The following is a 27546-nucleotide window of genomic DNA, read 5'->3' as shown; positions in this document are numbered from 1 at the left end:
GGTAGGGGCCGTCTCTGTATGTTGCCGACTTGTCCTTCCCAAGCGCTTAGTACGGTGCTCTGCACACAGTAAGCGCTCAATAAATACGATTGAATGAATCAATGAGTTATGGGTAGCCTGAGAGAGAGACACGCCCAATCGGACTCAATGGAAGTAACTGCCGGCTAGGAAGCGAGAGCCCTTAATTTCAATCAATCAATCAATCAATCGTATTTATTGAGCGCTTACTATGTGCAGAGCACTGTACTAAGCGCTTGGGAAGTACAAATTGGCATCACAAAGAGACAGTCCCTACCCAACAGTGGGCTCACAGTCTAAAAGGGGGAGACAGAGAACAGAACCAAACATACCAACAAAATAAAATAAGTAGGATAGAAATGTACAAGTAAAATAAATAAATAAATAAATAAATAGAGTAATAAATATGTACAACCAATTTCACAGGCAGGAAGGGAAAACGGGGTGAATATTAGGTATTTACCTATTTACAGAGAAGCAGCGTGGCTCAGTGGAAAGAGCACAGGCTTTGGAGTCAGAGGTCATGGGTTCAAATCCAGGCTCCGCCAACTGTCAGCCGTGTGACTGTGGGCAAGTCACTTCACTTCTCTGGGCCTCAGCGACCTCATCTGTAAAATGGGGATTAAGACTGTAAGCCCCCCGTGGGATAACCTGATCACCTTGTAACCTCCCGGCGCTTAGAACAGTGCTTTGCACATAATAAGCGCTTAATAAATGCCATCATCATTATTATTATTACCTTCAACGCACTTCTGTTGTGCTTTTCTGTCAGATCAACATGTCCTTGTGAATATCAGTCAATTGACAGTATTTTCCAAGGGCCTGGGTGCAGAGGACTGCACAAAAGACTTCAGTCAAGCACCATGGCCTAGAGGAGAGTGCCCCAGTGATCTCATCTGTAAAATGGGGATTAATAATAATAACAATGGCATTTGTTAAGTGCTTACTATGTGCCAAGCACTGTTCTAAGCTCTGAGGTAGATACAAGGTAATCAGGTTGTCCCATGTGGGGCTCACAGTCCCCATTTTCCAGATGAGGTAACAGAGGCACAAAGAAGCAGACTTTTGTACAGATTTATTACTCTATTTATTTTACTTGGACATATTTGCTATTCTATTTATTTTGTTAATGGTGTGCATCTAGCCTTACTTCTATTTATTCTGATGACTTGACACCTGTCCACCTGTTTTGTTTTGTTGTCTGTCTCCCCCTTGTAGACTGTGAGCCCACTGTTGGGTAGGGACTGTCTCTATATGTTGCCAGCTTGTACTTCCCAAGCACTTAGTACAGTGCTCTGCACACAGTAAGCGTGCAATAAATACGATTGATTGATTGATTGAGCCCGTTGTAGGGTAGGGAACGTCTCAGTATGTTGCCAGCTTGTACTTCCCAAGCGCTTAGTACAGTGTTCTGCACACAGTAAGCGCTCAATAAATACGATTGAATGAATGAATGAAAGTGACTTGCCCAAAGTCACACAGCTGACAAGTGGCGGAGCCGGGATTAGAACCCATGACCTCTGATTCCCAAGCCCGGGCTCGTTCCCCTGAGCCACGCTGCTTCTTTTAAGCCTTTGAGCCCTATGTGGGACAGGGATGGTGCCCAAACTGATAACCTTGTATCTATCCCAGCATTTAGTACAGTTTCTGGCACACAACTAGCGCTTTAACAAATACCACAGTTATTATTATAAATAATCAGTGCCCTTACTGAGCATTTCCCAAGGGCCTAGTGCATTTCTCAGTCCACAAATCTCTGCCTTCAAGGAGCTTATTGATAGTAGAGGAGTTTGATGTGGAAATAAAATGAAAACCCCTACCTCAAGTACATTCCACATCCGATCTCTGAAGTGAGCCGACACCCTGAACATCTACACCTTCACTCCTAGAGACGGAGAGATATTTAAAATTAATGAAAAGGGATCAGGTCACATTCACAGCAGGTTCTGCAGAAAGGCAAAATGGTTGTGTCTGAAAAGAATTTATAGAGCTAAACTTCTGAGCCAAGTCCCCCAAATGGCTTTAGTCTGGAAAATAGACAGGCAATGGATGTGTGGGTGCGAGGAGGAGAATTAGTCCCGAGTCCCCTTTTTAGAAAGGAATTCCTCAGGGACTTGGGCATAATATTAGGAGACCTCAGAAAGGGTCTCGCTGGGCCTTTTATTAGCAGGGGAATGGAGGGACTGGTGAGAAGAAAGGGAAAATGTAGAAGGTGAAACAAACTTCTGTCGTCTCTTAGGCCCTATTGTAGCACCGGTCCTGGTTATTAATAATAATAATAATAATGGCATTTGTTAAATGCTTACTATGTGCAAAGCACTGTTCTAAGCGCTGGGGAGGTTACAAGGTGATAAGTTGGTCCCACGGGGGGCTCACAGTCTTAATCCCCATTTTACCGATGAGGTAACTGAGGCACAGAGAAGTGACTTGCCCAAAGCCACACAGCTGACAATTGGAGGAGCCAGAATTTGAACCCATGACCTCGGACTCCAAATCCCGTGCTCTTTCCACTGGGCCACACTGCTTCGCTCGTTCTAAGATGGCAGCCTCTCTCTTCTGCGCAGAAACCGGTTAGGTGTGTAACCACTGGCCAATGAATGACTAGGCCATAACCTGGCGGGGGGGTACCCACTGGGAACAAACTGAGATAGTCTGTCCCCCAAAAGATCAGAGGGCCTGATCATCTTACAGATCCTGAGGCTTGCTCCTAGGAAGTAGAAGAAATGCTTTAAAGACTCAACAGACACCAGCACGAGCCTTGACAAAAAACCTACCTGGACCCCAGGTGCCAAAAAATAAAAACAATAGAAAGTAAATTAACAAAAATCAAGATATCTTAACCATGATTTCCCGCTTGCGTATCTTCTAATGCTTTCTGTTGGGAGTGCTCCTCCTTACAAATTTGATTTCTTGGGCAAAGTGCATGATCAACATGATCACGGTAAGCGCTCACTAAATACGCTTGATGATGATGATGATGATGATCTCTGAGTTATGAGAAAACATCCTCGGTGCCTGATCAATCCTCCCATCAACGGCACAGGACACCAGAAGGGGTATTATGGGAGGTTAAGGGACAGAGAGTGGCCTAGGAGAGAAGCAGTATGGCCTACAAAATGGGCCTGGGAGCCTTAAGCAACTTGGTTCTAGTCCCAGCTCTGCCAATTGTCAGCTGGGTGACTTTGGGCAAGTCACTGAACTTCTCTGTGCCTCAGTTCCCTCATCTGTAAAATGGGGATGAAGACTGTGAGCCCCCGGTGGGACAACCTGATCACCTTGTATCCTCCCCAGCACTTAGACAGTGCTATGCACATAGTAAGCACTTAACAAATACCAAAACTATTATTATTATTATTATTCTGTGGGCCTCAGGTCCCTCAGCTACAAAACGGGGATAAAGACTGTGAATCCCATGTGGGACAGGAAATGCATCCAACCTGATCAATTTGTATTTACTCCAGTGCCTACAACAGGGTATGGCACAAAGTGAGCGTTTAATACCATAAAAAGAGAGCGCACAAGCAAGAATTTTCCCTTAAAGACACTGACACGCATGAAAAGCAGCGTCACCTGAGAACCCAAGGGCCGCGGGACCTCGACAGTGCAAGAGCCAGGTGAAAGATCCTGAGGGAGAGATTTAAAAAAGGAAAAAAAATACAAGGTAAATTTGAGTCCTGGACACCAAAGGCTCACAGACTTTGTTGCATTTTGCTGCCGCTAGTGAATATAAAAGGTCACTGCTATTGAACATAAAAGGCCTGACTTCCAATGATGTGGGGGGGACTGAGAAAAAATCTTTAAAGAAGCAGTGTGACCTAATGGAAAGAACCAGGGACTGAGAATCAGAGGATGTGAGTTCTAATTCCGGCTCCACTGCTATGTGACCTTGGGTAAGTTATTTCACTTTTTTTTTTAATGGCATTTGTTAAGCACTTACTATGCACCAGGCACTGTACTAAGCACTTCTCTGAGCCTCAGTTGCCTCATCTGTAAAGTGGGGATTAAGACTGAACCTGTGTCGGACAGGGACTGTGCCCAACCTGATTATCTTGTATCTGCCCCCGTGCTTAGCGCAGTGCCTGCCACATAGTAAGTGCTTAAGAAATACCATAAAAAAACACACACACAAAGAAACAATAGGCTCCATTCCCATTCTATTGCACCTCTGAACAGGTGGGCTCATTTTCCTTTCATAGAGGAGGCAGCATGGCCTAGTGGCGACAGCCCGGGCTTGAGAGGCAGAGGTCGTGGGTTCTAATCCTGACTCCGCCACTTGTCTGCTGTGTGATCTTGGGCATATCACAACTTCTCTGTGCCTCAGTTACCTCATCTATAAAATGGGGATTAAGAGTGTGAGCCTCGTGGTACAGGGACTGCGTCCAACCTGATTACCTTGTATCTCCCGTAGCGCTCAGAACAGTGCTTAGCACATAGTAAGTGCTTAACGAACACCATAATTATTATAGGCACGAATCTGGCTAGATATAAATTTCAGTTCCCATTTCTTTTGCGGGGCGGGGGAACATGCACACATACACAGAGTTTTTAGAGGAAGAAAGCTTCAAACAAATTAGTCAAGAAAAACGAAGTTCAACTAATCACTCACACATTACCCCACAAACAGGTTCTGCTTTAGGTAACAGAGGCTATTTCATGTACATCTATTCTATTTATTTTATTTTGTTAGTATGTTTGGTTTTGTTCTCTGTCTCCTCCTTTTAGACTGTGAGCCCACTGTTGGGTAGGGACTGTCTCTATATGTTGCCAATTTGTACTTCCCAAGCGCTTAGTACAGTGCTCTGCACATAGTAAGCGCTCAATAAATACGATTGATGATGATGATGATCTAATTATTCGCAGACTAAAATATATTTCTCCTGTTGAGTACATGGCGCAGTTTCTCCGCTGATTTTGTCCATCACTTTCCTGCTGCTTAAAGTCAAAATATTGACGTGAACTGCCATATGCCAGAATCTGTTATTTGTGGAAATTGCCCACGATACCCGGAGGCACTGAACATCTTACTGAACTGTTGACAAATATGTTTACATTACATAAAACTCCCTTCTAAATTGCACATGATAACAGGCTACAGTGGCTGCTGGCAAGGAAATCGTGACTTTGTCAATTTAAAGATAAATGGGGATGGCGGTTAAAAATGCTAGTCTATTACGGAAGATTTAAAGGGATCTAAATCTGAACTGACTTCACCCTTCACATCCATATTTAACTTCCTCCTCTAGTATGTTTGTAGGTTTTGCATGTTAAAAGAAAATGAAAGGTTGCTCTCTATTGCTGATTGGCAAGGAACGCTGATGCACTGCTATTTCTCCTTTAATACATGTAGACTGTAAACTCGCTGTGGGCAAGGAATGTATCTGTTTATTGTTATACTGTACTCTGCAAGCGCTCAGTATGGTAATAATAATAATAATGATGGTATTTGTTAAGTGCTTACTATGTGCCAAGCACTGTTCTAAGCGCTGGCGTAGATACAAGGTAATCAGGTTGTCCCAAGTGGGGCTCACAGTCTTAATCCCCATTTTACAGATGAGGTAACTAAGGCACAGAGAAGTTAAGTGGCTTGCCCAAGGTCACACAGCAGACGCGTGGCAGAGCCGGGATTAGAACCCGTGTTCTCTGACTCCCAAGCCCGGGCTCTTTCCACTAAGCCACGCTGCTTCTCTGCACCCAGTAAGCGCCCAACAAATACGAGTGAATACATGGATGACTAGAAAACAAATGTGTCTTTCTCCCAGAAGGAAAGCCGAGGCTACTGTTCTGATGGAGAGAGGCAGGATCTGAACCATAGAAAAAATTTCCTTCTGCTATTTTGTATACAAAATGAGTCTTTTTCTAAATCACAGGCTTTTTTTGTTTGTTTGTTTGTTTAACCTAATCTTTTCCCTGTGAGGAGGAAACTGGCAGCTATCTGAGGTTATAACTTTTCATCTTGAATGACGGTGGGGCGAAAGGAGGCGGAGATTTTAAGGGGAGTGGGAAACAGGAAGGGGGCAGCTTTCACAGTCAATCAATCAATCAATCAATCGTATTTATTGAGCGCTTACTGTGTGCAGAGCACTGTACTAAGCGCTTGGGAAGTACAAGTTGAAAACATATAGAGACAGTCCCTACCCAACAGTGGGCTCACAGTCTAAAAGGGGGAGACAGAGAACAAGACCAAACATACTACCAAAATAAAATAAATAGAATAGATATGTACAAGCAAAATAAATAAATAAATAAATAATAGTAAGCGCTCAATAAATGCTATCATTATTATTTGGCAATATAAATCCAGAACTTCCAATAACCGCCAAAGGCTGGGTCTCAAAATAGGAAGTCAAAAATTTCTTTTGCCTGAAAACTGCAAGCGAAGCGGGGAAACACTCTTTCCCCTTTACAGGAGTAAAACCCTGTCTGCTAAAGTGAAAAACATGTCATGCTTCATTTTTCCTGTTATCACAGGGGAGAGGGAAAGAAGCAAATTGCCAGTAAATACGCATAACAAGTAAATACACATACGCACACGCACACGTGTTTAAAATTTCGTTGTTTCTTTGGAAATCTGATGAGACTATCAGACCGATGTCAACTAGACAGTTTTCCTACCTTCCCTCTTCGGTATGAATGCTCCCTGAATAAAAATAATGAAATTAGGCTGCAGCTAACAATTACTGCCGGCAGGAAGCGGGGAGAGGGGACAGTCGTTTGTTCACGGGGAACTGTTTATATGCCTCCGTGTCGGGCTTCACGCTGCTAGTGAAATTTCCTTCCCTCCCAAATCTCAGCTTGGTTGTGCTGAGCCGTGAAATGAAAGCATCGCCGGCTCTTTTGCCGCGAGATGGGATGAGTGACCTCCCCTCGACCGTCCGTTCCTTCACCGAGGGACCCCCGCCACGCTCTGGGGGGCTCGCTGCCTTAAATACTGAACGCCCCGAAACGTCCGTTACAGCCTGAAGCCCGTAGACGATCCCAGCTACCGCAGACTAAGCCCCGGGCAAGGGGTCATTTTCTTCAGCCTGAAGCACTGACCTTAACTAAGTGCCTTCACTTGGGAACCCGATTCTATCATTTCTTTTAAAATGGGGGTTTCCAGTGGGAAAGACTAAAATCTCGTCCGGGAGCTTGGGATCCCGTCACAGCGAGCATTGAGGACAATCCCTCAATGCTCAGAGCGTTTTCCCTTTTGCCTCCGTCATTCCGGTGAACGGCCAGACATGCGCTGGCAAGCCCGTTCTACGGATGGGGAAATTAAGGCTGGAAAGGAGGCTCTATATGTTGCCAACTTGGACTTCCCTAGCGCTTAGTACAGTGCTCTGCACACAGTCAGCGCTCAGTAAATATGACTGAATGAATGAATGGAAAGAGGCCAAGCCTGGGAGTCAGGAGGACCTGGGTTCTAATCCTGGATCCCCGGTGGAGGAGTTGAACTGTCAGGACTGGAACCCAGATCTCCTCGCTCTAATCATCATCATCTTTGGGCAAGTTACTTCACTTCTCTGGGCCTCAGTTCCCTCATCTGTAAAATGGGATGAAGTAAGCTCTTAATAAATCTGTAAAATGGGGATGAAGACTGAGCCCCCCCGTGGGACAACCTGATCACCTCGTAACCTCCCCAGTGCTTAGAACAGTGCTTTGCACATAGTAAGCTCTTAATAAATACTATCATTATTATTATTATTATTATCTTTAAGGGATTTGTTAAGCGCTTACTATGTGCAAAGCACTGTTCTAAGCGCTGGGGGGGATACAAGGTGGTCAGGTTGTCCCACGTGGAGCTCACAGGCTTCACCCCCTGTTTGACAGATGAGGGAACTGAGGCCCAGAGAAGTGACGTGACCTGCCCAAAGTCACCCAGCTGACAAGTGGCGGAGGCGGGATTAGAACCCATGACCTCCGATTCCCAAGCCCGGGCTCTTTCCACTGAGCCACGCTGCTTCTCTGAAACTCAGAGAAAATGCAACTCGTTTTAGGGTGGACATCCCTAAATCTCCTCTCCCGCAACCCCGGGAACGATACACTCAGGAATGTATCCCAACCCCATCCTTCCTGAATCCTCTGCTATTTTTCAGCCTTCCCAGCTTCCCGAGGGGATGAATTTCATACACTCAACCTCTTCTACGGCTTGATCTGAACCAAAGGTAACCTCATCCCTAGACGGTAAGTGCACGCCAGGCGGGGAACATGACTGCTAATTCTGTTGTTCTTTCGTCACCCGAGTGCTTAGTACAGTGCTCTGCACATTAACAAGTGCTCAATAAATACCACTGAATGACAGCCTCCAAGGTTCAATTTTCTTTTTTTTATGGTATTTATTAAGTGTTTCTAGACTGTGAGCCCACTGTTGGGTAGGGACCGTCTCTACATGTTGCTGACTTGTTCTTCCCAAGTGCTTAGTACAGTGCTCTGCACACAGTAAGCGCTCAATAAATACGACTGACTGAATGAATGAATGCTTTCTATATGCCCCACACTGTATTAAGCATTGGGGTAGATACAAGCTAATCAGGCTCGAAAAAAATCCATGTCCCACATGAGGCTCGTGGTCTTAACCCGTGGCTCAGTGGGAAAGAGCCCGGGCTTTGGAGTCAGAGGTCATGGGTTCAAATCCCGGCTCCGCCAATTAGCTGTGTGACTTTGGGCAAGTCACTTCACTTCTCTGGGCCTCAGTTACCTCATCTGTAAAATGGGGATGAAGACTGTGAGCCCCCCTGAACCCGTGGGACAACCTGATCATCTTGTAACCTCTCCAGCGCTTAGAACAGTGCTTTGCACATAGTAAGCGCTTCATAAATGCCATTGTTATATCACAGATGAGGTAACTGAGGGCCGGATAAGGGAAGCGACTTGCCCAAGGTCACCCAGCAGACAAGCGGTGGAGCCGGGATTAGAACCCAGGCCTGCCCTCGAATGTGCCCATCAACCCTGCGGTATTGAGCTCTCACAAGGGGTTAGGACAGTGCTCTGCGCGCAGTAGGCGCGCAATAAATAGCACTGTTTGAGCCGACGGGAGTTTCAACGCCGTGGCGGGGGACTGGGTCAATACTGAGTCTGCCATCGCCCTGCCAGTACCTTCAAGAGCTGGGGACTTGAGTTGTGTTCCCTCTCGACCTCCCTGCCCCATCCGATCTCGTTCCAAGTCCTCTCCTTTCCCGGGCGGGTCAAGCGGGAAACTTCTTGGATTTCCTGGAAAGGGACATTGCAGAGTTAATGAGACAGTGAGCCTTTCCCTAAATGGAAGGGTGTCCCTTTTCCTTCCCTTCACCGGTTCCCTCTGACTCACCTTGACCTCTGCGGAAGCACAACGCTCGAGCTGCAATGCCGTGCGTCCTCTCTTCTCACCGCGTTACCCGCCCTGCAAAACAGTGTTATTTCCACCCCCCCGGGAAGACCTCAAACGCTTCTTGCAGAGAAGACTGATGTGGGCTGAGGGGAAACACTTTCAAAAATCAATAGTCGGGGGGGAGGGATGAGAAAATTACAGTGGGCGGCTGGTGCAGAAATCAAAGAAAAACCAAACCAGCATTTCACCCCGAAAAGAGTTAGGAAACGACATCCTCTCACGACCGGTCGCTCCCTGCTTAATCACAGAGTAAGTAAACGGAAAATGGAATGCCGTTTCTAAGCCTCAGTAACACCCGCTGTCAGAAAAGAAATGGATTTGAGAGCAGCGGTGGTGAAACTTGCCCTTCCCCATTGACCAGCCCTTTAAAGGATACTCAGCAGCAGGATAATGTGAGATTCTGCCACAAACTGGGCCTGACTGCTCCCGTGTATGTAACTCTGCAGGGCAAAAAAGTAAAAAGAGAGAGAGAGAGAGAGAAAAAAGAAGCAGAAAATAAGAATTACAGGGTGAAAACCATTGAGCTTTTACTGTGTTTAGAGCACTATACTAAGCGCTTGGAAAGTACAATACAGCAATGAAGAGGGGCAATTCCTTCCCACAGCAGACTCAAAGTCTGGGGGTGGGGGAGACAGCCATAAATACAAGCGAACAGGCATCAATATAAATACTTAGAGAATTATAGATGCATACACATATACAACAGCACTACTATCCTCTCTGTCTCACAAACCCGGAACCTTGGCGTTGACCTCGACTCATCTCTCATTCCACCCACACAGTCAATCTGTCACCCGATTTTGTCGGTTCTATCTTCACAACATTGCTAAAATCCACCCTTTCCTCTGCCCTGCTGCTCCAAGCACTTATCCTCTCCTGCCTCGACTACTGCATCGGCCTCCTCGCTGACCTCCCGGCCTCCTGTCTCTCCCCATTCCAATCCCTACTTCATTCTGCTGCCCAGATCACTTATCGACAAAAACGTTCTGTTCACGTCTCCCCGCGCCTCAAGAACCTCCGATGGCTGCCCATCCACCTCTGCATCAAACAGAGATTCCTTACCGTCAGCTTTAAAGCCCTCAATCAGCTCGCCCCATCTTACCTCACCTGACTAATCTCCTACACCAGCCCAGCCCGCACACTCCGCTTCTCTAGCGCCAATTTACTCACTGTGCCCTAATCTTGCCCTTTCCCAAGTCCTCTCCGTAGCCTGGAACTTCCTCTCTGTCCACTCTTTCCACCTTCAAAGCCTTATTATAATAACAATAATAATGATGGCATTTGTTAAGCGCTTACTATGTGCCAAGCACCGTTCTAAGCGCTGGGGAGGATGCAAGGTGATCAGGTTGTCCCACGGGGGGCTCACAGTCTTCACCCCCATTTTACAGATGAGGGAATTGAGAGCCAATCACCTACAAGCCCTCTTTTCTCTCCCTCCTGCGACATCCAGGCACTTCAACCTGTGATCTGTGCACATCTGATACTTGCCCCAATCCCACAGCACTTAGGAACATATCTTTATATTATATATTATAAATTGTTTGTTTATTCACATTGCCTGTCTCCCTGCTTAGACTATAAGCTCGTTGTGGGCAAGGAACGTGTCTGCTGATTCTGTTGTACTCTCCCAAGTGCTTAGCACAGTGCTCTGCACATAATAAGCGCTCAATAAATATGATTGATTGATTGGGAGGGGGCAAGGAAGGGAGGAGAGAGAAGGTTAGAGAGGTCAGTGAAGCCCCATCTCCTCCAGGAGGCCTTCTCAGACTTTTAGACTGTGAACTGTTGGGTAGGGACTGTCTCTATATGCTGCCAACTTGTACTTCCCAAGCGCTTAGTACAGTGCTCTGCACACAGTAAGCGCTCAATAAATACGATTGATTCTCAGACTAAGCCCCCCCTTTTCCTCATCTCCCACTCCCTTCTGCGTCTCTCTGACTTGCTCCCTTTGCCCTTCCCCCTTCTCCACAGCACTTATGAATATATGTCATTTTATTGATTTATACTGATGTCTGTTTATTCGTAGTAATGTTTTTCTACCCCCCTCTAGACTTTGAGCTCGTTGCGGGCAGGGGCTGTCACTTTTCATTGTTGTATTGTACTTCCCTAAGTGCTTAGTACAGTGCTCTGCCCACAGTAAGCGCTTAATAAATACGACTGAATGAATGAATGAGTGACGCTGGATGAAAATGGGCCTCCTGGATCGGCCCCCAAGCGAAGGGACAAGCAGTGCTTGCCCATCTGGCTTTTTGGTTTCGAAGCCATTCTTGGGGGGTCAGCGCACGTTAAGACTCGCACCAATTCATTCATTCAGTCGTATTTATTGAGCGCTTACTGTGTGCAGAGCACTGTACTAAGCGCTTAGGGAAGTACAAGTTGGCAACATATAGAGACGGTCCCTTCCCAATCTAGAAGTCTAGAAGGGGGATTTATAAATGAGGGGACCTGGGCCCAGGGCAGCCAAAGGAGGGTGGTTGTGGGATGGTGCAGAATGAAGAGCGGCTGTGGACAGAGGGAGCGTCCTGGGCAGTGGGACAACAAAAATCTGCCCTACCAGAGGGATTGGGACAGGACAAGTTGCCAACTTGTACTTCCCAAGCGCTTAGTACAGTGCTCTGCACACAGTAAGCGCTCAATAAATACGACTGACTGATTGACAACGGGCACTGACTGACAATACAGAGGACGTGCCCAGCGTGAAACTCCGACAGAGTCCTCTCTCCGGCTCATTCTCCTCGCTTTCCCTGCCCATTACCACCTCCGGTCTTTCCCTTCCACCCCCACTGAGGTGCCTCACCTTCCTTCTCTTCCTGCCTTGGGCCTTTCCCTCTTTCTGCCCCGTCGTCGTCTTCCGTTTCCTGGGGCCGTGCGGTTCCTCTTCCGTCCACTTCTCCACTCTCGACGGCCTTCCGAAATCCAGTCTGTCCGGAGACACCGCGGAGCGGGGCCCTTGGCACTCAAGGGGACGGAAGGAAGAAGGGGAAGAAGTGGGCGGAGGAGGAAGCTGCCAATCTTCAGGAAACAGAGGAGGAGGTGGGGGAACAGAAGGGGAAAAGAAAGGGAAGAAAATCCAGAAGGATGAAGAGGTGAGAAGCTGTGACTCTTTAAAGAGGAGGACAGAAACAGAGGAGGCTTCAACTGAGGCATGGCGTGGCTAGGGGAAACAGCACCGACCTGGGATCTAATTCCAGCTCTGCCAGCTGCTTACTGTGTGACCTTTGGGCAAGTCGCTTAGCTTCTGTGGGCCTCAGTTTCTTCAACTGTAAAATGGGGATTCAATACCTGCTCTCCCTCCTGCTCCCATGCGGAACAGTGACCTGATTAGCTTGTAAGAACCCAAGTGCTTAGAACGGCGCCGAGCACATACCGAGGAGCAAATGCATCTAAAAAAAAAGAAAAAGAAAAAAAAAAAGGAAAGGAGAACTGAGGAGAGTGAGTCGAAGTAAATCAGCCTCATCCTCTCTGCTGCTGGGTTTAGCTCTGCCCTTCCCTCCCCACCAGGCAGGTTTCATAGTAATAATAATTATTATTATGGTATTTGTTAAGTGCTTACTATGTACCAGGTACTATACTAAGTGCTGGGGTGGGTACAAGCAAATTGGGTTCATTCATTCATTCGTATTTACTGAGCGCTTACTGTGTGCAGAGCACTGTACTAAGCGCTTGGGAAGTACAAGTCGGCAACACATAGACATGGCCCCTACCCAACAACGGGCTCACAGTCTAGAAGCAGTGTGGCTCAATGGAAAGAGCACGGGCTTGGGAGTCAGACGTCATGGGTTCAAATCCCGGCTCCACCAACTGTCAGCTGTGTGACCTTGGGCAAGTCACTTAACTTCTCTGCGCCTCAGTTACTTCATCTGTAAAATGGGGATTAAGACTGTGAGCCCCACGTGGGACAACCTGATCACCTTGTATCCCCCCTCAGCGCTTAGAACAGTGCTTTGCACATAGTAAGCGCTTAACAAATGCCATCATTATTATCAGAAGGGGGAGACAGACAACAAAACAAAACATGTGGACGGGTGTCAAGTCATCAGAATGAACAGAATTAAAGCTAAATGCACATCATTAACAAAATGAATAGAATAGTAAGTATGTACAAGTAAAATAAATAGAATAATAAATCCGTACAAACATATTTAGGGGGGCTGTGGGGAGGGGAAACAAGGTGATCAGGTTGTCCCACGTGGGGCTCACAGTCTTAATCCTCATTTTACAGATGAGGAAACTGAGGCTCAGAGAAGTGAAGTGACTTGCCCAAGTCACACAGCAGACATGCGGCAGAGGCGGGATTAGAACCCATGACCTCTGACTCCCAAGCCTGGGCTCTTTCCACTGAGCCACGCTGCTTCGGAACTGGGTGAGGCAGGACTTAGAGGAAGCCCGGCCCCTTTTCCCAAGCCCCTCCAGGGGAATTCCTCCCTCCCTGCATTTCCACAGAATCTATAATCAATCAATCGTATTTATTGAGCGCTTACTGTGTGCAGAGCACTGTACTAAGCGCTTGGGAAGTACAAGTTGGCAACATATAGAGACAGTCCCTACCCAACAGTGGCTCACAGTCTATAATGATGATGATGGCATTTGTTAAGCGCTTACTATATGCCAAGCACTGTTGTGAGCGCTGAATCTATATCCTGGCACCTGACACTGGGGAGGGAAGGGGGGGATTCCGTGCCACGGCGTGATCTTTTTCACAGCACAGGGAACACAAAGGAGATCCCAAATCAGACCAGTTCATCTTCACGATTCTGGGCATTTTTAAAGATGAATAAATGGCCCATCAGAAAAAAAAAACCATAAAATCTTTCCCTTCCTCATCAGCCGGGCACCTAGGATGGGAAGAGGTCGGCTTTATTAAGGCACCTTACCTTTCATCTTCTCCATTAGGGCAATTAAAATTGATTTCTAGAAATGCGAGAATAATTTAAAACGCCTTTACCTCACGGAGGAGATTCATCCCCCTGGAAAAATCGTTACCCAGCCCGACACTAAGTAGCTTCCCCACATCTGGAGGCCCCAGAGAGAGGTAGCAGGCCTCCCGTCTTCGGCCCTAGAGACTTTTTAGCTTTGTTTGAAGCCCGGGCCCATCTTTGCCCCCGACTAATCCTTTATTTCCCCTTTTCCCACTCCCTTCCATGTCACTTGTGCTTGGATATTCCTCCCTTTATTCACCCCTCCTTCAGCCCCACCGCACTCGGGTACATATCTGTGATTTACTTCTATTTATGTCTGTTTCCCCCTCTAGACGGTAAGTTCCTTAAGGGCAGGGACCATGTCTACCAACTCTGTTATGGTGTACTCTCGGGGAAGCAGCGTGGCTCAGTGGAAAGAGCCTGGGCTTTGGAGTCGGAGGTCGTGGGTTCAAATCCCGGCTCCGCCACTTGTCAGCTGTGCGACTCTGGGCAAGTCACTTCGCTTCGCTGGGCCTCAGTTCCCTCATCTGCAAAAATGGGGATGAAGACTGTGAGTCCCACGTGGGACAACCTGCTCACCTTGTATCTACCCCAGCGTTTAGAACAGTGCTTAGCACATAGTAAGCGCTTAACAAATACCAACATTATTATTATTATTATCTCAGTACAGTGCTCTGAACACAGGAAGTGCTCAGTAAATACGATTGATTGACCGAACTTGTTTTGGGGCATGAGACCCCGAGGGGGCTTCTCTGGCTCTGGCCCTAGCCAATGAGCTGTTCGACTAGTTCAGTCATTCATTCAATCGTATTTACTGAGCGCTTACTGTGTGCAGAGCACTGTACTAAGCGCTTGGGAAGTCCAAGTCGGCAACATATAGAGACGGTCCCTACCCAACAGCGGGCTCACAGTCTAGACTAGTTGGTAGGTGGGTTTGGACTGTTTCTCAACCCTCTGTCTTATGTGTGTATATAGATATATATATATATATATATAAAACCTGTATATATGTTTGTACATATTTACTACTCTATGTATTTATTTTACTTGTGCATATCTATTTTATTTTGTTAACATGTTTGGTTTTGTTGTCTGTCTCCCCCTTCTAGACTGTGAGCCCACTGTTGGGTAGGGACCGTCTCTATATGTTGCCGACTTGGACTTCCCAAGCGCTTAGTACAGTGCTCTGCACACAGTAAGCGCTCAATAAATACGACTGACTGACTGAATGAATGAACCCGGGCCGCCTGAGTCCCAGGAGCACCGGAGCCCAGTGGGTCGGAAAGGCCCCTCCACCGTAAGCTCGTTGCTGGCCGTGAATGGGTCTGTTACATTATTGTGCGGTACTCTCCCGAGCACTCAGTACAGAGGCAGGGTGGCTCAGTGGAAAGAGCCCGGGCTTGGGAGTCAGAGGTCATGGGTTCTAATCCCGCTTCGCCAATTGTCAGGTGTGTGACCTTGGGCAAGCCACTTAACTTCTCTGGGCCTCAGTTACCTCACCTGTAAAATGGGGATAAAGACTGTGAGCCCCCCGTGGGACAACCTCATCACCTTGTATCCCCCCTGAGCGCTTAGAACAGTGCTTTGCACATAGTAAGCGCTTAACAAATACCATCATCATTATTATTATTATTATTACAGAGCTCTGCACACAGTGAGCGCTCAATAAATACGACCGACTGACTGGCTGTCAGGAGACCCTGTCCTAGCGCTGGCTCTGTTGCCTGGCTGTTGTGTGACCTTGGGACAGTCACATAAACTTCTCTGTGCGTCAGTTTCTTCATCTGAAAATTGGGGAGTGAATACCTACGTGGGACTGGGACTTTTTCCGATCTGACTGTACCGCACCTATCCCAGGGCTTGGCACAGAGTAAGTGCTCAACAAATACCACCGCCATCATTATTATTTATGATGTGGGCATTTTCAACTTTTCTTTCATCATCATCATCATCAATCTTATTTATTGAGCGCTTACTGTGTGCAGAGCACTGTACTAAGCGCTTGGGAAGTACAAGTTGGCAACATATAGATACAGTCCCTACCCAACAGTGGGCTCACAGTCTAAAAGTGACTGTGATTTTCAATCACCAAAACTACTCTAATAAGTCAGAGGGGCCCCGAGCCCCAACACGCTGCACGGACGATTGACTAAACCCGGGAAATTGTTTCTTCAGGGACGCGTTTTTTTCTTACAACTCGGAGGAAAATGAAACATTTTTATCTGCTGAAATCCAACAGTGATATGATTGGGGGACGATTTAAAGCCGTTTTTGCTAACATAAGATCAATGGTTTCAGAAAAATAGTGGCTGAACTTTGTTTTTTTTTTTAACTGAAGTTAACTCTCCAAAATATTTCTGCTGTGGTACTTGAAGTAAACTGGGCCTCCAGGGCAATTTTAAACGACGATCTAATTCAACTGAACTTACGCTATCACTCTCTGGCACAGTGGATTTCCAGCCTGGTTTCTAACACGCTCTCCTCGCGTGAGATTTAGTTTTGCAATGATCCATTTCTGCTGAGTTCTTTACTGACTGCATGCACTGCTTAATTTACATTTCTCTCTTTTCCTTTTCTAATGCCACCCTATTGGAAGGGAGGAAACGGGAGTATGGAGCAGCAAGTGGTAATTTTCTCTACGTGAACTGGTATTTGGAAGGCCAAGGATCTGAATGGGCAAGCAGACTGACAGGTAGGAAGAACAGAGGGCTTGCTTCATCAGGAATTTCAGCTTCCACCCTCTGTTGTGGCCTGGATGCTAGAAGGACCTGACTTCTAATCCTGGCTCCGCTGGGTGCCCTTGTACGTATTTACATTATAAATATTGTACATATTTATTACTCTATTTATTTATTTATTTATTTATTTTACTTGTACATAGCTATTCTATTTCTTTTATTTTGTTAGTACGTTTGGTTTTGTTCTCTGTCTCCCCCTTTTAGACTGTGAGCCCACTGTTGGGTAGGGACTGTCTCTATAGGTTGCCAATTTGTACTTCCCAAGCGCTTAGTACAGTGCTCTGCACATAGTAAGCGCTCAATAAATACGATTGATGATGATGATGATGATGATGCCCTTGGGTGAGTCACTTCACTTCTCTGTGCTTCTGTTCCCTCGTCTGCAAAATGGGGGTTTAAACAGTGCACCCTTTGAAGGACTGGAGACTGTGTCCGAACTGATTACGTTGTATCTAACCCAGCGCTTAGTACAGTAACTGCGTAACAGATGCCCTGAAAATAAATCAATAAATGAATACAACAAATACATGAGGTTTTCCGCTGGCTCTGTCAGGCAAGGTTTCTCTCTCTGCTCCAGTCAATCAGTCAATCAATCAATCGTATTTATTGAGCGCTTACTATGTGCAGAGCACTGTACTAAGCGCTTGGGAAGTACAAATTGGCAACATATAGAGACAGTCCCTACCCACCAGTGGGCTCACAGTCTAAAAGGGGGAGACAGAGAACAAAACCAAACATACCAACAAAATAAATAGGATAGAAATGTACAAGTAAAATAAATAAATAAATAAATAAATAGAGTAATAAATGCCACTGCCTTCTGCCTCTCTGTCGGCCACCTCGGCCTTCCTTTGTCCCCCTCCCAGCCCACCGCTGCCGGGTTTGTGTCCAGTAAAGCCCACCCCAGTGGCAGTGAATGGTTGGGCACGAATCAATCAATCAATGATATTTATTGAGCGCTTCCGGTGTGCAGGGCGCTGTACTAAGTGCCTGGTCTCTGAGACAGAAGCTCAATGTCTCAGAGTCAAAAGGACATGGATTCTAGTTCCGGCTCCACCACTTGGGCAAGTCGCTTCACTTCGCTGGGCCTCGGTGCTCTCATCTGTGAAATGGGGATTAAGACTGGGAGCCCCATGTGGGACAGGGACTGTGTCCAACCCAGCGCTTAGAACAGTACCGGGTGCATAGTAAACACTTAACAAATGCCATAATAATAAAAAAAAAAAGGATGGTTCATCGGACAGCCGCTTCCCGCTGCTGCCGATTCCCAGCTTTCCCGCTCATTTCAAGTGCAATTCCGCCCTTGAAACTTTTCTCATCCCGGCTGCCCCGGGGTTCTTCCCGGAGCAATTGCTCTCGCCTTCTCGCGCCATCCGTCCGGGCAATCCATCCCCTGCACGGTCCCGGCCCCCCTGAGCGGCGATGAGCGTGGCCCCTAATGCCTGCCGAGCCCGCTGCCTCTAAATCCTCGCTATGGGCGACTTTATCTTGACACCTGACGGGAAATACGGCCCCACGCTGCCATAAATGAAACTTGTCTGGGAAACAAATATGGCAGTGATGGACGACTGGGATCTCACGCCCATATAAAAGGCTTGACAGCCCTCCTGCTCCCCTGACCTTGAGCTAGAGTTGAAGCTTGATGGATGCTCGGCCCTTAGACGCTTGCGTCTCCTAGTCTACCCAAAGGCACCTGTTCTCTTTTCATTTCCCCCTTCTAGATTGTGAGCCCACTGTTGGGCAGGGACCGTCTCTGTATGTTGCCAACTTGGACTTCCCAAGCGTTTAGTACAGTGCTCTGCACACAGTAAGCACTCAAGAAATACGACTGATTGATTGATTGATGAGGCTGTCGACTTCTCGGGCTAGAACGGTCTAGCCACTCTACTGAATGGGACTCTCCCAAACGCTTAATAGTCATTCATTCATTCAGTCAATTGTATTTATTGAGTGCTTACTGCATACACAGCATTGTACAAAGAAGTTGGGAGAGTACGATACAACAACAAATAGACACATTCCCTGTCCACAACGCGCTCACACTCTATTACCTGTACATATTTACTATTTATTTTGCTAAAGATGTGCATGTAGCTTTAATTCGATTTGTTCTGACGACTTTGACACCTGTCTCCCCATGTTTTGTTTTGCTGTCTGTCTCCCGCTTCTAGACTGTGAGCCCGTTGTTGGGTAGGGATCGTCTACTATATGTTGCCAACTTGTACTTCCCAAACGCTTAGTATAGTGCTCTGCACACAGTAAGTGCTCAATAAATACGATTGAATGAATGAATGAGTGAATGAATAAAGGGGGAGATGGACATTGATATACACAATAAAATACAACAACAGGTACATTCCCTGTCCACAACGAGCTCACACTCTATTACTTGTATATATTTACTAATTACTTTGATAATGATGGGCACGTAGCTTTAATTCGATTTGTTCTGATGACTTTGACACCTGTCTCCATGTTTTGTTTTGCTTTCTGGGACCGTTTGTTGCCAACTTGTACTTCCCAAGCGCTTAGTACAGTGCTCTGCACACAGTAAGTGCTCAATAAATACGACTGATTGATTGATTGATTGTCTGTCTCCCCCTTCTAGACTGCGAGCCCGTTGTTGGGTAGGGATCGTCTCTATATGTTGCCAACTTGTACTTCCCAAGTGCTTAGTACAGTGCTCTGCACACAATAAGCGCTCAATAAATACGATTGAATGAAAGGATGAATAAAGGGGGAGATGGACATTGATATACACAATAAATTAGCACTTAATGCCCACAGGAAGCGCTCAGTAAATTCTAATGGCTGACCATTGGTATTCTCGCACCATCATCATCATCATCAATCGTATTTATTGAGTGCTTACTATGTGCAGAGCACTGTGCTAAGCGCTTGGGAAGTACAAATTGGCAACATATAGAGACAGTCCCTACCCAACAGTGGGCTCACAGTCTAAAAGCCAATACTACTACTACTATTAATGATAATAATAATAATTGTGGCATTTGTTTAGCACTAAGTGCCAAGCACTGGGGTAGATACAAGCTAATCGAGTTGGACCCAAGGTCACCCAGCAGACGAGTGGCGGGGCCGGGATTAGAACCCAGGTCCTTCTGACTCTCAGGCTCAGGCTCTAGCCACTAGGCCACACTGCCTCCAGGTTTAGTGCTGGCTGGAGAGGAGAAGACTGAGGGTGGGGATGGGAGGGGGAAAGACAGATGCCCTGGGATAGGGAAGAGGCCTCAGTCGTCTCATCCACGTTTCATTTGCTGCCGGAGGGAGACGAGAAAACCCACTGTTGGGTAGGGACCGTCTCTATATGTTGCCAACTTGTACTTCCCAAGCGCTTAGTACAGTGCTCTGCACACGGTAAGCGCTCAATAAATACAATTGATTGACTGATTGATTTGCTGCCAGAGGGACATGAGAAAACCCACTGTTGGGTCGGGACCGTCTCTATATGTTGCCAACTTGTACTTCCCAAGGGCTTAGTACAGTGCTCTGCACACAGTAAGCGCTCAATAAATACGACTGAATGAATGACGAGGTCCTTTCGGGTATTGTAGGGGTGTGCTGCAGGAGCCCCCCCCATCCCCGCTCTCTTGTCCGCACCCCAAAAGCACTCCTGATCGATGGTGATGGTGATGAAGAAGAGGTACACTCTAGATTGTAAGCTCGTTGTGGGCAGGGAAGGGATCTATCGACTCTGTTGCGTTGGACTCTCCCAAGCTCTTATTACGGCGCTCTGCACACTGTAAGTGCTCAATGCAGCCGACTGATTGATGGCAATAATAATAATAATAATAATAATGATAATAATGATGGCATTTGTTAAGTGCTTGCTAGGTGCAAAGCACTGTTCTAAGTGCTGGAATAAATACAAGGTAATCAGGTTGTCCCACCTGGGGCTCACAATCTCAATCCCCGTTTTTACGGATGAGGTAACTGAGGCACAAAGAAGTGACTTGCCCAAGGTCACACAGCAGACAAGTGGCAGAACTGGGATTAGAACTCAGGACCTCCCGACTCTCAAGCCCAGGCTCTATCCACTACGCCACGGTGATGAAGACAGAGCAGTGGGCAAAATTTACAGCTTGCAAAGAACTCTTTTTCAATCGTTCAAAAATGCATAAACATTTAATGCCGATTCGATCATTTACCTCGCTAATTTCACTGTACCTCATTTTCCCCTTTAACTAATCTAAATGTATTTTATCAAGATGGAAACTAACCTCATTACAGGAAAGTTCCAAAGAGCTGCATGAGCCACGTCTCCTTTAATAATGAAACTACATAAAATTGCAAAAATGGAAACAAGTTTAAATGATTATACAATTATTTTTTATCCAAACAACTACAGCTTTTGAACTCATTAAATGATCATTTTTTCAAAAGAAGGAGCGATTCCACGGATTTAAAGTTCCACCGTGTATAACTATTGATAGCCGGGTTTTATCATTTCCTTTGCTAGCTATTCAATTGAGAAAACTCATACTTTTGGAGATAATACAGCCACTCAATCACAGTTCAAAGGAGTATCCGATTTAGTTTATCACTTTCTTTGAGGTAGAAAAAGGTAAACTTCTGTGTTCTGAGTGTAATTTTTTACCAGATTTGGCTTAATAGAAAGCCAGTGTACATATTTTTCTTCACTGGCTGCCTTTACAAGAGTTCAAAGATGATCTTTTAGACTGTGAGCCCACTGTTGGGTAGGGACTGCCTCTATATGTTGCCAACTTGTACTTCCCAAGCGCTTAGTACAGTGCTCTGCACACAGTAAGCGCTCAATAAATACGATTGATTGATTGATTGATTGATCTTCTGTTAGGTTGCGCAGACTGTAATTCTACTGCATTCTGAAATCCTTACAACACGCAGCACTGGAAATTGATATTGTCTCTCTTGGAGGTGACTGACAAGCAGCATGGTCTAATGGAAAGGACGCAGGCTTGGGGGTCAGAGGACCTGGTTTCGAATTCTGGCTCTGTCAGCTGCCTGCTGTCAACAGTCTCAACTTCTCTGCGCCTCAGTTCCCTCATCTGTAAAATGGGGATTTAATATCTGTTCTCCTCCCTGACTAAGCCCTCTTTTCCTTTCCTCCGATTCCCTCTGCTTCACCCTGACTTGCTCCTTTCATTCAACCCCCATCCCAGCCCCACAGCACCTGTGTACATATCTCTAATTTATTTATTTCTATTAATGTCCGTCTCTCCCTCTCCAGACTGTAAACTCGTTGTGGGCAGGGAATGTGTCTGTTATATTGTTCTACTGTACCCTCCCAAGCACTTAATACAGCGCTCTGCATACGGTAAGCGCTCAATAAATACGATTGACTGACTCCAACTTGTATGGTGAGCCTCATGGAGGACAGGGACTGAGGCCAACCTCACTGTCTTTGGATCTACTCGGGTGCTTGGTATAGAGCCGGGCACATATTACCTGCTTAATGACTATTATCATTATTGTTATTATTATTAATATTGATAACCCAGTCCAGCTTAAATACTTTACATTCTCCTTAACCAGAACGTGTTAATCCTCCCCCTCTCCATCCCCGCCGCCTTACCACCTTCCCTTCCCCACAGCACCTGTATATATGTATATATGTTCGTACATATTTATTACTCTATTTATTTTACTTATACATATCTATTCTATTTATTTTATTTTGTTAATATGTTTGGTTTTGTTCTCTGTATCCCCCTTCTAGACTGTGAGCCCACTGTTGGATAGGGACCGTCTCTATATGTTGCCAACTTGTACATCCCAAGTGCTTAGTACAGTGCTCTGCACACAGTAAGCGCTCAACAAATATGATTGATTGATTGAGTGAGTGAGTTTCCCGCCTCGAGGACTCTGGACGTTCTTTCTCTGGATTCTCCTATTATTACATATTACCTCCTATGATGGGAGGGGTCTTTTCTTGGGAGCCCTGTGTGCAGAGCACTGTCCGACCCGCTTGGAAAAATAATAACAACCATAATTGGTATTTGTTAAAAGCTTACAATGTGCTAGGCCCTGTACTAAGCACTGGGGTGGAACAAGCAAATCGAGGGGACACGGTCCCTGCCCCACATGGGGATCACAGTCTCAATCCCCATTTTACAGATGAGGCACAGAGAAGTGAAGTGACTTCCCCAAGGTCACACTGCAGACAGGTGGTGGAGCCGGGATTAGAACTCAGGTCCTTCTGATTCCCAGGCCCGGGCTCTATCTACTAGACCACGCTGCTGCTCTAAGCGTGAAGTACAATCTAACAGAGTTGGTAGAAATGTTCCCTGTCCAGAAGGAGCTTAAGAAAACCAAGTCTACAGTTGTTCTTTAAAATGAAGACTCACTAAATCGACATACGCATTCTCCAATAATTATGATGGCATTTGTTAAGCGCTTACTATGTGCCAAGCACTCTTCTAAGCTCTGGTAATAACAATGATGATATTTGTTAAGCGCTTACTATATGCCAAGCACTGTTTTAAGCGCTGGGGATGAGATACGAGTTTAGCAGGTTGTCCCAAATGGGGCTCCCGGTCTTAATCCCCATTGTACAGATGAGGTAACTGAGGCCCAGAGAAGTGAAATGACTTGCTCAAAGTCACCCAGCTGACAAATGTCAGAGTCGGGATTAGAACCCACGACCTCTGAGTCCCAGGCCCACGCTCTTTCCACTGAGCCACGCTGCCTCTGGAAGCCGATTAGATTCAAATCGGTTCTCGGCAAAGGTTTTCCGCGCCCAGGCTACTGAAACAGATGGGTCGCCTGACATCAAATTAGAGAAGCAGCGTGGCTCCGTGGAAAGGGCACGGGCTCTGGAGTCAGAGGTCATGGGTTCAAATCCCAGCTCTGCCACTTGTCAGCTGTGTGACTTTGGGCACGTCACTTAACTTCTCTGGGCCTCAGTTCCCTCATCTGTAAAATGGGGGTTAAAACTGTGAGCCCCCCTCCGTGGGACAACCTCATCACCTTGTAACCTCCCCAGCGCTTAGAACAGTGCTTTGCACATAGTAAGTGCTTAATAAATGCTATCATTATTATTATTATTATTATCAAATTTAATTCATCTCAAGGTGGTTATCACTTCATACTAGCCAGTCACGTTAACGCTTTTGGACACGGTGAATCAGGGAAGCTCAAAGGTTGTTCACACAAAACTCCAAAGTTCGATGAAATATGCTTTTTTCTCATTCAGCCGGCAGGTAAGGGGCTGTGAATAAGTACTGTAATTGAGTTTGAATAACTTGGCTACAAAGCTTTAAAACTTTCATTACAATCATTATAAATAGCAGTCATCTCGCTATCGGATTTTGTTGCTGTTCAGGCCTCTTCAGCCAATTTCGTAAGTATGACTGCCTCTTCCCTATAAAATTTCAAGTACGAACCAGAAGAGGAAAGCTGATGGTTCAATATATGCTTCACTGGCAAATAAATATTTAACGCTGACTTCCTAAAGAGTCGGAATCGTGTGGGGACAATGAGAGGGTGTTGGAAGAAAAAAACCAAAACCCAAAACACTTTTTTCAATCGCAGCATCCAGGAAGCCGGCCCACCCGCGAGTTTCTTTCGGAGCGATGAGATATTTATCATTTTAATAATATCTACACCGCGTTAAGAGCCACATTTCGGGATGCGCGAGGAGAAATTGGTTACACTACAAAAAACCACTGATAATGGTGTTATCTTCCATTCCCGCGAATATAACCTCGGAAAGGGAGCGTCCTCTAACTTCCTCTATTGACGATTCAAAGCCGTCTTGAGCATTCGCATTCCGCTCTGACATCTGCATTACTGATAAGAGGCAGAAAGTCCCAGAAAAAGTCCGAACGTGGCTCCCTTAATTGCTCTCTTAAATATAGCATTTTTAATACCGAGCTGGAGACTTGGATCGAAGGGTTCCGAGAAATCCTAGCTCCCTGATTCATTCCATCGTATTTATTGAGCGCTTACTGTGTGCAGAGCGCTGGACTAAGCGCTTGGGAGGTGCAAGTTGGTGAAGACCATTCGGAAAGGAATGGCTAAAAAAAAGTCTTCCCTTTCCTTTCTAAGTGACCTGCAGGTAACTGGAATATAACAGATGACTCAGCTGAGCTCTAAAATAAAATGTCAAATTGTCTAGTAAAATATACCCATGTACACCAAAGTTCACTCACTTATTTCGCATTTATTGAGCCTGATTTCCTCACTTATATCTCTGCATCCGTGCGATAACCTCGTTGTAGCCAAGGAACGTGTCTGTTTGTTGTACTGTACTCTCCAAGAGCTCAGTACAGTGCTCTGCACACAGTAAGTGCTCAACAACTTCCCAAGCGCTTAGTACAGTGCTCTGCACACAGTAAGCGCTCACTAAATACGACTGAATGAATGAATAAACACAATTGAATGAATGAGTGAATGAATAAGGACTCGTAAATTATGGACCTCGATATGTATGGGATATGCATGTTAATGCATACTGGAAAAAGCGTGGACCTATAAGTTAGAAGATCTGGGTTCTAAACCCGGCAGTGTGTGCTGTGTGACCTTGGGCAAGTCACTTAACTTCTCAGTGCCTCAGCTCCCTCACCTGTAAAACGGGGCTTAAATAGCTGTTTTCACTCCTTCTTCGGCCGTGACCCCCATGTGGGACGGGGACTGTGTCCAACCTGATTAACTTGCATCTACTCCAGCGCTTACAACGGTACTTGACGCACAGTAGGTGCTTAAAAAATAGCGTCACTGTTATAATAATAATAATAATGGCATTTATTAAGTGCTTAGTATGTGCAAAGAACTGTTCTAAGCGCTGGGGCGGTTACAAGGTGATCAAGTTGTCCCATCTTGATCCCCCATTTTACAGATGAGGGAACTGAGGCCCAGAGAAGTGAAGTGCCTTGCCCAAAGTCACCCAGCTGACAACTGGCAGAGCCGCAATTTGAACCCATGACCTCTGACTCCAAAGCCCGGGCTCTTTCCAGCGCTTAGTCCAGTGCTCTGCACACAGTAAGCGCTCAATAAATACGACTGATTGATTGATTTCCACTGAGCCACGCTGCTTATTTATAGAAGCTTCACATTTATTAAGAGCTCGCCGTCTGCGGAGCACTGTAATGAATCACGCTGATTGAGTGCTCACTGTTTGCAGAGCACTGAACTAAGTCCTTGGGAGAGCACAATGTAACAAAGTTGGAAGCCACGTTCCCTGCCCACAGTGAGCTTACAGGCAACACCAAGCAAACCATTTTGGACTGGTACAAGAGACTCAGAAGGACAGTGGCTCGGAGGCTCGCTATTCCGGATTTGTTCTTACCGGAATTCATTCAATCGTATTTATTGCATTTATTCAATCGTATATATTGAGCGCTTACTGTGTGCAGAGCACTGTACTAAACGCTTGGGAAGTCCAAGTTGGCAACATACAGAGACGGTCCCTACCCAGCACTGGGCTCACAGTCTAGAAGGGGGAGACAGAGAACAAAACATATTAACAAAATAAAATAATTAGAATAAATATGTACAAATAAAATAGAGTAATAAATCCTTACAAACATCCATCCATCTATCCAGGTGCTGTGGGGAGGGGAAGGAGGTAAGGCGGGAGGGATGGTGGGGGAGGAGGGGGAGAGGAAGGACACATAGCACGAGAAGAAGAATGAAATAGGGAATGATTTCCTTCAGCCAAAAGAAAATCTTAAAAAGACGTCATTAAACATAGCTTATCTCTTCTTTAAGGAGCCAGCTCCCCTGCATAAGTGATTTCTGATGCCTCTACTCTTCTATTCCTAAGTGGCAAAATGCTTTTAATCTGTTAACGATGATCTGGGCTTCCTGGCATTCCCCATCTACCCACATAACCAAGCGAGGGGAAGAACTCGACCTACTAATCTGAACTTTTAAACGGCCAAAAGTCATTTGTTGAAATGTCAAACCGCCCGGTTTAATTCATTCTCATTGGGCTCACGTGAATGGGCTCCTTTAGAATAGAATGAGGACACACTGTAACTGTTAATTTTCACAAAAAGAGTAAGGGATTACTGTGAAAGCTCCCTAGGTAGCTAAATAACCTACCAGGGGCTGCAGTGGAATCAGCAAATCATCAATCAATCAATCGTATTTATTGAGCGCTTACTATGTGCAGAGCACTGTACTAAGCGCTTGGGAAGTACAAATTGGCAACATATACAGCAAATACATATACAGCATATACATATGCAGCAAATACACTGCAGGACACCTGTGGATCACACTTTTCCCCCTTCAAAGCCCTACTAAAAGCTCACCTCCTCCAGGAGGCCTTCCCAGACTGAGCCCCCCTTTTCCTCTGCTCCTCCTCGCCTCCCCATCGCCCCAACTCCCTCCCTCTGCTCTACCCCTACTCCCCACCCCACAGCACTTGTGTATATATGTACGTATTTATTATTCTATTTATTTTATTAATGATGTGCATATATAATTCTGTTTATTCACATTGATGCTATTGATGCCTTTCTACCTGTTTTGTTGTCTGTCTCCCTCCTTCTAGACGGTGAGTCCGTTGGGTAGGAATTGT

At 46.0% G+C, this 27546-nt stretch overlaps 1 protein-coding gene and 1 long non-coding RNA gene across 2 annotated transcripts in view; both read right to left on the bottom strand.

The window, feature by feature from the left end:
* TUSC3 (tumor suppressor candidate 3) overlaps positions 1-27546 on the bottom strand; it is a 165545-nt gene that overhangs the window by 26323 nt on the left and 111676 nt on the right. Inside the window, exon 8 of the mRNA XM_038769127.1 lies at positions 9741-9804. Coding sequence (XP_038625055.1) covers positions 9741-9804 — 64 coding nt within the window. The remainder of the gene's footprint in view (positions 1-9740; positions 9805-27546) is intronic.
* On the bottom strand, positions 1839-9730 carry LOC119947705. Its single transcript, XR_005456523.1, has 4 exons — positions 9305-9730; positions 9094-9207; positions 3589-3642; positions 1839-1903 (listed from the first exon to the last, which is right to left on the bottom strand). It is a non-coding gene; the product is annotated as an uncharacterized LOC119947705 (long non-coding RNA).

Source organism: Tachyglossus aculeatus, chromosome X5 (assembly GCF_015852505.1).
Source record: "Tachyglossus aculeatus isolate mTacAcu1 chromosome X5, mTacAcu1.pri, whole genome shotgun sequence".
Taxonomy (NCBI): Eukaryota; Metazoa; Chordata; class Mammalia; order Monotremata; family Tachyglossidae; genus Tachyglossus; species Tachyglossus aculeatus.
The sequence above is the reverse complement of the archived record's forward strand: the minus strand, read 5'-3'. Positions and strand labels throughout refer to the sequence as shown.